Source organism: Leuresthes tenuis, unplaced genomic scaffold, assembly GCF_036924035.1.
Source record: "Leuresthes tenuis unplaced genomic scaffold, fLeuTen1.0.hap1 SCAF_23, whole genome shotgun sequence".
Taxonomy (NCBI): Eukaryota; Metazoa; Chordata; class Actinopteri; order Atheriniformes; family Atherinopsidae; genus Leuresthes; species Leuresthes tenuis.
In genome coordinates this window covers 19247008-19262647 of record NW_027325377.1, presented here as the reverse complement: position 1 = coordinate 19262647, position 15640 = coordinate 19247008, and the positions used below count along the sequence as shown (strand labels likewise).

General features: G+C 38.2%; 1 protein-coding gene across 1 annotated transcript; it reads right to left on the bottom strand.

Annotated features, from left to right (window-relative positions):
• Positions 1-232: 232 nt before the first annotated feature.
• LOC140283214 (sodium- and chloride-dependent betaine transporter-like) lies at positions 233-14860 on the bottom strand. The gene is made up of 16 exons (XM_072377931.1): positions 14788-14860; positions 14280-14486; positions 13769-13903; positions 13298-13438; positions 13034-13151; positions 11727-11774; positions 10134-10263; positions 7789-7923; positions 5577-5680; positions 5369-5493; positions 4431-4543; positions 4217-4354; positions 3852-3954; positions 1218-1318; positions 717-863; positions 233-555 (listed from the first exon to the last, which is right to left on the bottom strand). Exons 2-16 carry the CDS (start codon positions 14467-14469, stop codon positions 388-390), a joined length of 1896 nt encoding a protein of 631 aa, XP_072234032.1. The 5' UTR covers positions 14470-14486; positions 14788-14860; the 3' UTR covers positions 233-387.
• Between the last annotated feature and the right edge of the window lie 780 nt (positions 14861-15640).

The following is a 15640-nucleotide window of genomic DNA, read 5'->3' as shown; positions in this document are numbered from 1 at the left end:
ATACATGTGGGTTTAAATGTATTTTAGTCTATATGACTTTAAAAGCTGATAATTCCACAGTCCCAACTAAATTTTTGGCAATGTATCCAATAAGTTTTTGCCAAAGAACATGTGATATGGTTCAGTTAATATAAGTAGTAATATATGTAAGCAGGGAAATGTGCAATGCACACGTCTTTTACATTAATATTATATATAAGGCTTTTTGTAGTTTTTTTTTTTAATCTTTTGCTAAAAAGTAAGATTAATCGTGCTGGCAAAAGAAAAAGAAAAAACAACAACAACAAATATCTCCCTGAAGGCTAACGAAATGTGTAAACATATAAAAAAAAAACAGTTTTTTGTTTATTTCCCACAGATTTAAAGATAAAATGTCCACAGAAACCATCAAACCCCGCTAGTTTCCTCCATAATTATTTTCTCACTTCTTTCGTCTACTCTCCTCCTTGGCTGCACCTGTGCTTTAAAGATGACAAGATTACAGATCGTGAGGACTGGCTTATGTGGCCGACTCTGTCGAAGGTCTTTGGATGGTGTTGTCATGTTGTTAGGATTCTTGTTGATGGAAGAAAAATTTAATTAAAATACTGTGTATCAAACATTAATAACATTTAAGTACAAATATGCAATAGACTTTTAAAATAAGAGTTGTGATTCAGCCTTGTCCTATTAAACAATATCTGAAAACAATCTTAGAAAGTTTCGAGGTCACTTACCCTATACAGCGAGATGAAAATGAATGCTGGGATGCATAGCAGGGGAGTGGCAACAAGTAGAGCACAAAATGCAGAGGCCCAGGAGCCAGGCTTAAATGACATTGCACTGATCGGGGTTGTTTGTGCCAGGTTAAGTAGTATTACAGACTAGGAGTTGAGAAACGGATGAGTTAGAAGGGCAGTCAATTACAGGTGTGGTATTGCAGTTGTGATGATTATCATCCATTTTGATTATCAACAGTTTTTCTTTTTCTTTCTCAAATGTGTGTTCAAATTTAATTACTGCTCTGGCAAAATGGAATACTCAGCAAAGAGGCCAGGATAGTTGTGGAACAGAAGTAGCCAAAGCAAGGGATGGTAAGTGATATGTATTGAGAAACAGTATAAAACAGAACAGCATGAAAATAAATGGCAACATGAGGATTGGTGTGAAATAAGAGCATATAGACCCAAAGTAGATGAATCAGCTAACAGGGACGTGACCCAGATGTAGAGACTCACCCCACAGATGAAAGGGGTGATGAACATCCAGCAGTACTTCAGCACGGGGTATGGAGCGTACCCGATCATGTCCTCAATGTTGTCATAGAAACGGTCTGCACCTGTGAGGTTGGAAGATGTTTTCAGTTCATCAAAAGGAATAAATTTATTTTGTTTTTATGGGGAATGAGTAGAAAAGAAATGGAGCCCTGACATACATTGTGGTATAATCACAAAACAGGAATCAATTTATAGAGCGGTTTCAAAGTGGCTTAGAGGGAAACTTTTGCAAAGTAAGACCTGTTATCAAGGTAACCAATAAAAAGGAAGATGTTGCAATAGTTTGGTATTGTGAGATTGCCTATATTAAGGGAAGCAGGCTGATCCTAACCCTGATCAAGTGTTACTTGTGTGTGTAACCTTACTATGTTGTCCAGATGTGTAGACCTGACAAAACAGCTTGTTAAAATGGTAAAGCTTTATTTTCAGGGTGGCAAAAACTTCTAGTTGAAAGTCTGGGTATTCCTGTCTTCCTCCTTTTGTCCAAGTCTATGAATCAGTCAATTCTATTTCTTGAGCCTTTCACAATTTGATGTGTTGATCTGCACTTCTTCATTAACAAAACCAAAGGAAAGTTTAGGCAGTGAGTGACTTAAGTATCTCCAACCTTACACGGAAGATTTTTTATTTTTTTTTTTTTTTTAAATCAGAGCTATGTTTTAAATCATCCCAGAGTAAAGATTCTCACTCGTCCCTTCTGCAAAATATCATTTTTAAATATCAATTAATATATTATCAATAAATCTGGACATCTGAATGCAACTGTAAAGAATGCAGAGGTAAATTCAAAAGCATAAACGCTTCCATCCAATGCCACTGACTTCACCTGCTGTATTGAATTTACTAATGAAAGCAGCACAAACAAATCATCAACAAGGAAATCGACAAAGCAAATTAACATACAGCAACTGCAAATTGAAAATGATTACTCAAAACAACAACCATAAACAAACCAGGAGTAAGGAAGAGAAGGTAAATGGAGATGAAGATGACAGAGCTGCACACCTCAGATGCCATAGAGAGAAGACATTAAAAACAGGAGGAAACTGATATTAGAAACAGAGCGGAACAACATCTAAAGAGTGATTTTTGCAAATGTGCAGTAGCAGAAGAAGTTGCTGCTAGATAAATGACATAGAACTAAACCTCAAAATATGCAACTTTATGGAAGTGAGGGGCCTCATTACAATTATGGCGAGGCAAAATCTCAGCAAAGACTGAGCACCAAACAAACGCCTGCACAACTCAAACTGGGAAGAGGAAGGCCCTGCAGTAACCAACCAATCTCTGACTCTGCATCAGTTTGCAGTTTCCAGAAAGCACATAGTTAGTGAAATGGAACATCACTTCTCAGAGTCAAAGACGTTTAACATATAAACACGGCATACAGGTAATTTTTGAAAGCACCCTATAGGTAGATGCAAGCAACAAAGCTTCAAACTCATTACAGAAAAAGATGTGAATCAATACAATACAGATGCTCTGAGAATTGTGAGAAGCAGAAAATATGACAGAACAACTCTCCACCCACATGATCTCATTAAGCCAGAAATGCTGCTGATAATGATGGTGTGGGAAGTGGCGAGAGCTCAGGAGCTCATTTATTTAAAACAACGTTAGAAGAAGACTGGGAAATATTTCATATGTTTAATATTTGAGATGCTTGTCAGTGCTCCAGTATTTCTGAGAGATGTGAAGAGAGAAATATGGCAGCAACAAGTAAATGAAATTTATAAGAGAGAAATGTAAGGAGGTGACAAGCATTTCAAACAGTTCCTCTCTTTGTTTTAGATTGAGGCTGAAAATGCCTCATTTCATAGGAGAAGCTGCTGGCGGCAGACCAGTAGGTAGGGTCCTCATCTCTCTAGCCAGACATCCTTTGTGCAAACTCTAACTCCTCACTTTAACACTTCATTTTGTGTCCATTTATGGTCAGAATTTGAGAACATATCTGAGTCATTCGAATGCATAGTATAAAGACAATTCGGTATTAATAGGGTATAATCGACTTTTTACACTGATGAGCGAAAACATCAAGACAACTGATGGGTGAGGGGAATAACGGCAGATATCTTGTTTCCAGAGCACCTGCCAAAAGTTAGAATATATTAGGAATCAAGTGAACGGGGTTGGAAGCAGGAAAAATGGACAAACATAAGGATCCTAGTGACTCATGATGTCCGTATTACTGGGCAATCTCCAAACTGGCAAATATTTTATAAGTTCTACCTCCCATTCATCTTGTCAGATGCTAGGATTTCACCAGGATAAAAAATGTATTAGAAGCTGGTCTCTTAGAGATAATCTTGAAAAGACAAGGATAGAATGATTAACTGATGAAACAAGTGCTGAATCTCTTCTTTTCAAGCCCCTATAAAGTTGAATATAACTACAAATCCTATTCTCTTCATATTATCACTCCTGTCATGCTAATTTTCTAAATTAAACTTCAATGCATACACCGTCCTATCTAAAGAGATAACAAAAGACAACTGGAAGGTCACAGTGGTTTCTTTAAAAAAAGGGTTCCAAATTAGTTTTCTGCTGCCTGCAGAACATAAAAGGAAGCATCAATGGTAACAGCCAGTCACTTACCATATACCCAGGCAACAACAATGGTCTCTGCAATAGCAATTAGGAGGAGGTTGGTTCCACTAGGCCCAAAGTTGTCAACTAGATAGAAGAGGTGTATCCCTCCCTGAAACATGGAATATGGGCATAGAAAAAAAGAGTAAAAACAAAGACATAATTGTAGTTGTTAGAAGGACAGAAGGACAATTTGTATGATACAAGACTCTGTCATAGAATGATATTTGACACACACATTGAAATAAAATGCTGGTAACCAATGAACACATCTTATAAGCTGAATATTCAACCATCAATTTTAGCAGCTCATTGTTTTTTAGCATTACAAACACTCTCAGACAGCCAGTGCTCATACTTGGCATCCAGCTTACTTCAGTAATAAACGGCAGCCCCAACAGGAAGCAAACAACAGCAATGATCAGGACCAGTTTCTCTCTGGCGCCTGGCCTCCTCAGACGACTTGGGAACAGGTCTGTAATGGCTGTTGCCAGGCTCTCCACGCACACAAACTGCGAGGAAAACAGTTGCACATTATATGGCATTTTGGACATAATACTGAGATGTGCAGTGCATCTCATGTAATACCTGACTGTCAAGACCCAGGAAGAGGAGCATGAGGAAGAAGAGCACAGCCCAGAAGGATGAGCCAGGAAGTAACGACAAAGCTCTGGGGTAAACTAAGAAGGCAAGACCGGGACCTGTGGGGAGCACATGAATACATGTTCTTATACAGGCCACTATCCTGCAAACTTAAAGCAAAATCCTAAGCAAGGTTTTTGTGATTGGCTTTATTTTTGGTTTCTTGGTTTTCTTTTGCACCTCATACCTTTTCACTGTTTTATTTTGTAGTATTTTAGCCCATGCATATTTTGTTGTATTACTTATACAATTCTCTCCCTCAGTATATTTGCCCCTGTTTTCCAGTTTTTCCTTGTTAGATCATTGCATGTTTTCTCATAGCCTGCATTTTCTCCCACTGACATACTCTGTCTTACTTTTTCCTCAGAGGTCTCATTTCAGTTTTATTAAAACCCTCAAGACCATCACTAGCCACACCTTGTTATTCTCTCTTTTTGTCCTGCATTTGGGTCAGGCCAAATCCCTGACAGTAATAGCCCTTTTTTTGTTGTGATTCTAACCTCCTTAGAGGCACCCTGAGAAACACTGCTTAAGGGAAACTACTTATATCAAACTTCTGCTCAGTATAGCTCAAACACTGATGAAGCACTTCATTAAAATATGATTAAAACCAAGAAATAAAGTCAGGAAGTCCATAAAACACAGATAAACAATAAATATTGTTGCACTAAAATGTTTAAGAAGAACTACATAGACGATTAACATATGTTCTAATGCCTTAACTGTAATTTAGGTCTGTGTCTAAACATAAGGTGCCATCTTGTGGATGTTGTTGGTTATTGTGAACATATTGGCATAAAAGCCCACTGCAAAGAAAATAAATACAAATGTTTCAAGATATTTGTTCCATAAAGCTGGGTGTAAATGCAGGAGGGTCAACTCACCAGCAGCAGAAAGTTCACTCAAGGAAACATCAAGGTCGAGAGCCATGAACCCCAGCACTGAGAAGACAGCAAAACCAGCAAAGATACTGGTGGCGCTGTTTAGAAAGCACAGTGCAAAACAATCCCTGTAATAGAACGAGAAGTCGAGCAAGTGCCGTTAGATAACGCGAGTGTGAAACTGATGATGTCTGGGTGTGATGACGCTGACCTGTAACAGTTGTTGTTGTATTTGTTGTAGCTTCCCAGAGCTGTCAGGACTCCCTGACACACAGCGTAGGAAAAGAACACCTGAGTCCCTGCATCGCACCATACCTGGGGAAGATGAGAGCATGACTTCTGGGGGAGATCGCACACTAACACAGCTATGTGATAGCGTGCAGTGTGAATTACACAGGGGCACAGCATTTGTGTCTTCCTGTTTTGTCTCTTTTTATGTCCTACTTCACAATCAAGTGTGTACATTCAGTTATGTGTGTTGTGGTCGGGCCTGCTTATATAATCATCTGTTTGCAGTGCTCAGCCCTGACAGCATCTGGTTAACATTAGAGGCCCCACAGTTCTTTCTTGCCCACGAAATGACAGACTTGGCAAGTTTCCAAAACAATATACAGACCCCTTCTCTGGCCCCATGGCCAGCTTGACTTTTTCCCTTCCTGAGGGCAAAAATTATGCTCTCAATATGTGGCAAAAAATCTTAACATCTTTCACTGGACAAGGAGGAAACTGTGGTGCCCTTAGAAGAAGCAATTGTATTTGGAAGTCCTGTAAGCTGCCCTGTGTATAGATTCACACAGGCACTCTGACACAGACAGACAAGAAGACACATTCATACAAAAAAAACAGACGCCAGATGCAGGCCAATACTCAATCAGCGTTTCCTCTGCAGTTCAAGCCAAAACAGACACTTGGATGATAAAGCAAGTCTAATAAACAAGATCCAGTTTTAAGAGCATTTGGAACGGCATGAATGTGCTCTGTCACACATAACTGCTTTCACCTGTTTTCTTAAAACTCCCTAAGGTTTTTATTGGGCTCTTACATGAACAGCCACATTTTGTCTTCTAACTCAAACAGGCAAATTGGACATGGTGAAATATTTCAAGTGAGTTGCATGATCTATCCAAATGGAACTGGATCCAAGACAAAGATTAAATAAAAGAAGAGCAGGCAAAAACAAGCATCACTCTATAAATACACACATATACAGTTCAACATTTCTACCATATGACTGTAACAAAACATTTCTGGCAATGGTTTAACATTCCTGTACATTCTTTTCAGGTCATAAGTACATGTGAGCCACCCTGGTTCAGATACAACAAAACAGGACCAAACCTGGTGCTACCACAACAATATTTAACATATAAAGTTATTATGAAGGAATGCAAGGTATTTGTTTGTCAAAACTTAAAGCCTGTCTGTATCTTTGATAGAAAACTACAAAAAGGCAGCAATGTTCTTTTTGCAGAGCTGGGGATTTCTCTTTGCAGCCCTGCCATGAACATCATTGCTATTCAGTGTTCTCCCGATGGTGGACTCGTAAACATTTATAATATCCAATGTGAGGACTTCAGATCCTTTTGTGGCCTAGGGGACAAAGTGTTTATATTTGGTCAAACACTCCCTGGGATGGTATGAAGGTTTGAATTTCTTTTATTTGCACACAATCTGTCTGACGGTATACTGTTGGTGGCAATATTCTTCAGAGATGGCTCCCCAAATCAGATATAGATCCCAAAACCTCCCTTGTTTGTGCCACATTGCACACATTCTTTCCCCTTTTAAATGAGCTTCTGATCTTATATATTTTATTGTATTTTTCTCAATAAATAAATTACCAAGTGTATATCTTATCCCATGAAGTTATTTGGGTTCAAGTTTAGGACTTAGGACTCAGGAAATCTGATAATGATTCATTCCATCAATTAGTTCCATCAATTATTCCTTCCATCTAATATTTGACCCTTCAAGGTGAGAGTTGTGAATACAATTGGGGTCGCAATTCAAGGGAAGAGTAAACTGATCCTCCAAATCTGTTAGTCTTACCCGTGCAGAGCAGGGTTTTTACTCCAGTGTTGACGTTAGTGCATACTACAGGAAAATATTTCTGCAGCCTTCTTAGTGAAGAGGATGTTGGTTTGCTTTTCTTGTAAAGACCAGGTCTTGGGAGCGGAAGAAGGGTGAAAAAAATGGAGCTGGGGCAAAGGATAACAGCATACTAAACTATCCAGTTGAACAGAGAAGAATATAACAGCAGCAGTGTCAAGAAAATCACAGATCCACGTAACACGGCCAAGCACAGGCTCACTGTGTATCTTCTACCCTCTGAATTTCATGACAGCAAAGTGGCAAAGCGTAATTTTGCTTTTCAAAACCAAACATTCTACCAAAACAGTTAATGATGATGGTAAGTTCCTTACCTGTGGATCTCCAAGCTTGCTGATGTCTGGTCTGAGGTAGTATATCAGGCCATCAGCAGCTCCTGGGAGAGTCACTCCACGAATGAAAAGGATGAACAGCATCAGGTAAGGGAATGTAGCAGTGAAGTACACAACCTACAAACACATAAATGCATACAAACACATTATGCTTTTTAAGGTTTTGTTGCAAACTCGTGAAATAAGTGATGCTTAATCTCTGGGAGATCCATTAACATTCCTGAGCTGGATTTGTTGACTCAAAACCCTGCAGTTTAAACAGATGTTGGGACTTCACAAGCCTTGGTAGAGATAAACATTACTTCACTTTAAATTTACTTGAGTCTTTCTGAGATTGTTTGAATACTGCTAGATTAATCAGAACCCCCCCTCCTGCCATAAAACCTTTTTTTGTCAACATTAACACCCTGATGTCAACTAGACCAATAGACTTTGTAATTATGATATCAGATAAAATATGCAGAGACTACTGATATGTAGGGGAGGACCTCAGACCAAAAGACTAACCAGATGCTCACCCATGTCAAAAAATTGCAAATCACCAATCTTTTGAAAATACGTCTACATTCTGCCGAGGTCAAAGTCTGCTGAAATTTCCCAGACCGTTTTTGCCACATTCCAAAGGGATGCCAAAAAGGAGTCTTACGTGTACCATTTTCATGCATGTTACTTAAAACTGAGTTAACTAAACATGATATCATTGTACGGGTCATTAAAGGTTCTCAAGAAGCGCTTCATTTTGATACCACTTACAAGTTTGTATGGAGTATGATAATAAAAAAACTTAAATAACAAGTTAATAAGACATCTGAAGGGTAACTTCAACTAATTTACAATTCCATTTTCCATCTTCACATGTGTGTTTAACCAATACTATTTCAGTTTATCTTCAGGATGTAATGCAGTTTGTGTTGCATCCTGTGTCTAACCCTGGATAACCTGCTTTATGACATATATAAATAGAAATAGACATTTGAAAATGAAGTGATAACATAAGAGAGTTGGGTTTTTTTGTTGTTCGTTTGGCGCCTGTCCTTGGTACTTGTGTTACATGTTCTTAGTTTTCTCCACATGTTTTAACCTGTGCTGCTGTGTTTAATGTCACATAGTAAACAAAATGCTTCACACAAAGTATTTTTCCTGCAATAAAAACTCTTAATGGTAAACTCTTTCCATTTTGATATTTTTCTGAATTGAATTGAAGCTCACAACATGAGAGTTGCCTCATTTTACCGACCAAACCAACTCCAAACTCACGCACTTGGGTGAATCCACCCATAATTATTTTTTCCTTTTTAATGCGACATCTTGCAACATCAGCCAAAGCCTGTCTTCTTGATGACGAGAGAAGCAGAGAGGGTGAGAGGACCAACCATCAACCTGACAACATGTAGGCCAGCTAGCCCAAGCTAACTTGTTCCTATACTATTGTACCTTCTGTTGAAGGTGGTGCCCTTTTTTTCACGAGGTGTTTCTTTGATTTTCCTTAATCAATAGTGAGGACATCTTATTTGTGTGCAAAGTGGCCCATATCACTGGTTTTGAATGTTTGTCATGCTCTCACACTGTCCTCATTGTTTATGGTTGCATACACTGATTTGCTTTCGAGCAAACGTCTTATGTGTTAGCGAAGAGTTGTCTCTCCATACAATAGAAGCATGTGGGACACATGATCTCCTAAAGGCTAAATCTGGCTTCAAAGCTGCTGAAATCTCCTCCGTGGAAACAGCTTCTTAATCTTTCTGTGGCTCTGTCCTTAGATAGTCACGCACAATTGGTTAATCAGACCTATTTTTTTTTTCTTCAACTGAAAGCATCTGTCAGCAGCTGTAATATCCAGTAATATTCTAGTTTGTAGCTTTGTGGCATATGTTGACTTGAATAATTTTACAGTCAAAATCTCTTTGATTTCAAGGTTCACTCAACAAAAATTACATCAGATTAGAAAAGTGAATACAATAAGAGATTGTTGCTGAATAAATTAAATTCTTTGAATTTGTTTTTTTAAGTATGATTTCAAATTCAGCAACCCTCATTATTGATCCTTTTTTAATCTTTTTTTGTTTATTAAAGAGCCCAAATGATGTCTCTCCCTGCAAAAGTCTGCAAAATTGCTAAAAAGCTTTGTATTTCTTACTCTAAATCATCTAAATCTAAATCATCTTGTAACATACTGGGTTGGTGTGGCATGCTGAATAATGAGCGGCTGCTTTGGATGTTACAGATGAGAGAAAGGCAGGGTATTGGGATAAGTAAAGGATATGTGTGTGCATTAAGAAACTCTGACCCAATATCCTGCATTAAAAAAGTGGGAAAAAAACACTTGCCTTTCCAGTGGTTTTGATTCCCTTCCAGATGCAGAAGTAACATATAACCCACGCAAGAAGGAGACAAAGAGCCAGGTCCCAGTGCACCTTACCCAGGGACATATCAGCTGACATTCTTAATACACGGTTTCTGCGGGGGAAAAGAGACAATCACACTTTCTCTCATCCTCTGCAAGGAATGAAGCATGTGCTGATCTGCAAAGTATCAAAAAACACTTTCACAAAAGTTTTCTCCCACTACAAATAAAAACAATTTTGTCCAGATTCAAGAGGCAAATGCGTGAGAAGCACTACATCCATATGATGCTTCCATTGATCTATCCATGACAGTGGAGATAAAGTTCTAAATGTCTCATTATAAATGTAATGGTTCAAACCATTTCCAGTTTGTTTTGGATGACCTCGGTTTATGCTATAAACCTGCAGGGAAAATAAGACATGTTTTTCTCATCATAGCTGAGGGATTTTCCAACATCTGTTCTCATAGCAATCAGAAGATCATCACGTGAGGAGCAGCAGACATATTTCAAAATATCTTAAAATGAGTGAATAGAAAATAAAACATTTTTAATCAAAGTTACAAGCTGAATGAGGCAGTCTGAATAGTCTTTTGTGTCTTCTAAGGAATGCAACCGGCTCATTTTACATGTTGTGTTTGGATGGCTTAGCTGCACCTTTTGTTGGTTCATCAAGTAGCAGTGTTGAGTCAAACTCTCGGTATATGGGAAGTATTAAGACCTATTGTGGAGGAATGTTCTACCCAAAAGGAGATAAATGTGTGTAATGTGTTATACATTAGATGTCATAGAGGTTTAGGTTGTACTTGCAAATACTGTGAAGTGCCACTTTCAGCTGTGAGACTATTTACAATAGCATTTTTATAAACCAAACAACAAATCAATGGGATCAGAAGACTGCTCGTGTACACAACAAGGTGATGTCATTGTGCAACCCTCTGCTGTTAGTAGTTTCAGTGCTTTAACTAATTACATGCACTTCATTTTACTAAAGTAAACCTTCGATTTGCAGAACTTACTTGAAATGCCTGAATACTTCTTCCACCACTGACAAATTAGCTACTGAAGACTGACTGGACTGTTATCATCGTGAAAGCGTTATTTTTCATCATAGCTCAGATATGGTGGGTATGTGAAGATCCTGCTGACCACATGATTGATGACTGACTGTGAAGCCTCAAGTTTACAAATGCAATCCCTCTCATCCGAACGAGTACAATACTCTTTCACAGCTTTAGTCCTAAGAGACCCTCAGATTATTGTAACAGTGATCAAGAAATGTGATTTAGTCTCAACTATCAATAATTGCCAGATAAATGTGGAAAATTGATTCAAAACAAGGCGACCACAAGAGACTGGCCACAAGAAATTGAATCAACAAATCCAATTTTCATAGACCCGATGCGCTTGATTTAATTTTGAATTGTATTAAAAATGTAAATTGTTTTGAAATACTGTTCATTTGACAGTTCATTTGACACATTTGACATTAGATTGCCTGAAGAATGCTCAGCAAAAAATAATCAGTCGTAGGAGAAATGCAGTTTAAGTGAAAGAGTCTGCAAGTGATTCTCACCTCCAGAACTCATCCTCAGCTGTCCTCACGGTCAGCATTGTATCATTGCTGGAAATAAGAAAAATAGAATTAATTGAAGCGTGTTGAAACTAAATAAAAACATTGAATAATTTGAAGCTGTTATTACAGTTTCAGACAGACTAGAAACAGCTCTGTTGGTCTGTTTTTAACACTAAACAATATGACAGAGACAACCATCAATAAATATTATAGGCTTGTGCACAGCACTGCTGGTGGCAGCTTTCCTCTTACACCGATAACACACATATCAGATTAAGAACAAATAAAGACATTAACGGTGTTCCTACAATATAAAGATACTGAAAGTCAGACCATGTTGCGCGTTGGGACATGGGTGCCATCTTGTGAGGAACGCTCACCAGTACCAGTGCCTTTTGTTTGTTTCACTAAAGAGTTGGTCAAAATGATCAACTCTGAGGGTAAAGAGGAATACGTGCAGAGGGGGAGGGAGAGAGCAAATAGACCTTGCCAGGAGAAATTTAACTGCATTGCCATGGAATGTGAAATACCACACAAATCCCATCACTGGACTGGATTATTGACCCTTCACTTGCATTCTTGCACATTGTAAACTATGTTTTTGGGCTGAATGGGGGTAAATTATGGAAATTTAAAAGCTACAAATCCAAGGAAGCTCATGAGCTACAAATTCACAAGCATGTGTTCTACTGACATCTGATCCATTACAGAATCCCATCTCATTGTTTAGCATTGAAAAAAATAAAATTTAATTTCATAATTTCATACTTTGCATATGCATTTAGCATTTGTTTATAATGAAAAGATCTGAACAGAAGCATAAATGAATAAGTTAGTCTTATAGCTTACACCTGAAAACATGATCACTGAAGTCAGTATGCAGGGTGCTTATGGAAAAAAAGACAGCCTTGGGTCAAGCTGGCATGTAAGCAAATGGCCCAAATTACCCAAAATTCAACACGTCAGACGTCAACTTCACATTCTCTGCTTTTGTCATATAAAACACCTGTCAACCATTTGACTACTGCTTTTTCCACAACAATTAAACTAAGTCCAGACAAGTCTTTTAGATTTATGAGGACAGCTCTTCAGTCCCTAAGTAACGATGCTGTTATTTTTATACCAACAGATGCTGATACTTCTCATATTTATCACCCTAAAGGAGGGGTGTGTCCCAAAGTTTTGAATACACGAACAATCCTATAATTCATGGAAGTCTTCATATGTATCACATCATCATGATGAATTCCAGCTTTTCTGAATAAAGTGTGAAAATTCACCTGGTGCAGCTCACAGATGCAACTTACAGGTAACTGTAGTTATCAGAGTCTTCGTTTGAAGTGATATTGTTCAGAAAAGACCAGTTGGACTCACGCTGAAACAAGTCAGGGTTGACAAAGAAGCCGGAGCGACTATGACAGGATTCTGATTGGTTGAGCAAATGCAGGCAGTTAGATGCACATTAGTCTCATTGACATTTGAAAAGGTTTGTGAGAACTTGTTCTTTCTAGCTAATTGAATACAGATGTGTTCAAACTTGCAGCACTTAATAATTACAATGTGAGACTTACCAGAATTCCAGAAGTTGTCACATGTGGACCAAGGCAGAGGGCTTTTGAAGGAGTTTATTAGGTAGAAGATAACCCAGGCCAAAATCACAATGTAGTAAATGTTCAAATAGATCACAATCACTTGGGATGCAATCCCCACCCCTGCAGAGGAAATGAGTTTTCACACAGTTAGTGAACGTTTTTGGCTGTCGGCTCATATTGCGCAATAGTTAGTTACATCTTTACAGTGCTGGCTTGTTTCACATGAGATGGACATGTGGTCTTACATTCCAAGTTGGTTTAACATCAGTATATAATATGAATTATAAACCATCAGCACACAGCTCCCTATAATTAAAATCCATATCACTTAGTATCATTGTTATGCTCTCTTTCTTTATAGATAAGAGGAAAAAGCCTGGCAGTGGGTGCACAAAGCAGCTTTTGTTGAGGTTTGATCACTTCTACAGTATGTCTGAGCCTTGTTTTTACCCTCGAACATGGGGCAAATCTTCCTCCAGGCAGTCACCCCACCCTCGCTGGTGTACTGGCCCAGCGCCGTCTCCAAGAAAAACACAGGAATGCCACAGAAGAAGAGGAACACAAAGTATGGTACTAAGAAAACACCTAAAAGCACAGACATTCATAATAAATCTCTAATTTGATCTCAAAAGCAAGGGATCAAGCATGTTTGTACACATATTACTGCAAGCTACAAGATTTATAACTATAGAACTTGTTTGGTGGGTTTTATTTTCAATGAATGGGGGAAAGTTTAGGGACTCTGTTTATATGATCAAGTCAGAAACTGTTTATTTTGGTACAATTTAAAGCTGAAAATTATTAATCAATCTCTGACCGTGTAAAAAGTAACTAAAACTTATTTTCAACTTGACAGCTTTGATCCACATCTGTTCGGTTTCATTGTGCATATTTAAAACACTGTGCAGTCAAGCATAGAATGTGTAGACAACAAAAACTTCCAACGAGTGCAGTCACTCACCTCCTCCATTTTTATAACACAGATAGGGGAAGCGCCAAATGTTTCCAAGGCCAATTATTTCTCCAGCCATAGATAGAATGAACTCTGCATTGTTGGCCCATTTTCCCCTCGGCAGAACCCCCTCCTCTGGAGCCTGTTTATCCTGCCCAGACTCTTCAGCAGAGCCCCCTGTGACTGTTTCTTCTGTCATGATCCTCTTATTACAGTCTACTCATAATAAAGACAAATTAAATGTAACATCTGTAATATTGTCTCCATCCTCCACACATGCACAAATGAAAGAAATGCCTTTACATTTGAACCAATAGCTTTCATGGTTATGCTGGTATTTTAAAGCCTCATACATTCTGTTTGAAAAAGAAAAAAAGAGGCACTGACAAAAGCATCAGACACCCAAATAGGCTACCTTTAACTGGAAATGACTGCACTGTCAATACCCAATTTATTTGTGCAAGAATTACAAAGAAAATTAAAACAAGCCTTCACAAAAGATCGGAACGCTACTCACCCGTGTGCTGTCAATGGGAGCCGACAATAAACCTTTCACAGACTGAGAAAAGTTTGTAGGAAAGCTTTATTCTGCAGAGGGTGTGTCCTGCGCAGGACTCATTCAGGCTGCCCTATGGAAAGGCTGAGAAGTTAGGCTTAGATTAATTTGTGGAAACGCCACAGGCTGGATTTAAAAATTCATCATCGCAGAAAAAAATCGCAACCCATCATTAACAAACTATTTTATTTTAAACTAAAATGACTGACAATATGAGTGACAAGGACAAAATATGAATATGAAAAAGTTTTAAAGTGCATTTTTAAAGTTTTAATCAGTTATGTGGTACACTAATTATATACAGAATTATTGTATTCAAGATGATCCTGTTAAAATGTTGGGTTTTTTTAATGATATATATGTGTATACTTCAAACCCCTTTTGAACTATGTTACTTTATTGTAAACTCTTTTATCAACTCGAGTTACCCAGGTGAAAATCTGTTTCTTGATCGTTTGACGGTAAATCTACAATTTGACGTTTGCCAAACGGCATGATCGCCACTTTTTTTCTGCCCTCATTGTGTACCAACCCAGTCTTACGGCAGTTCGTGAAACTGTAACGAAATTAAACTGTCTAATTCGTGCTCCCTGCAACGATTTAATGATTTGTTTTCGCAAAAAAAAAATTAAATGACGATTTTTGTCGGAAAAGAAGCCGAACTTTTTCTTAGCGATGTCCTCTACACAACTCTGCAGTATCGTTAATCAGGAGTATGATTTTATTTTTACCCCAAATAACTTATTTTCTGTCATGTGCCACCTACGCATGAAAACATTGCGCTCTTAGGACCTATTAATTACAGAAAGACAAT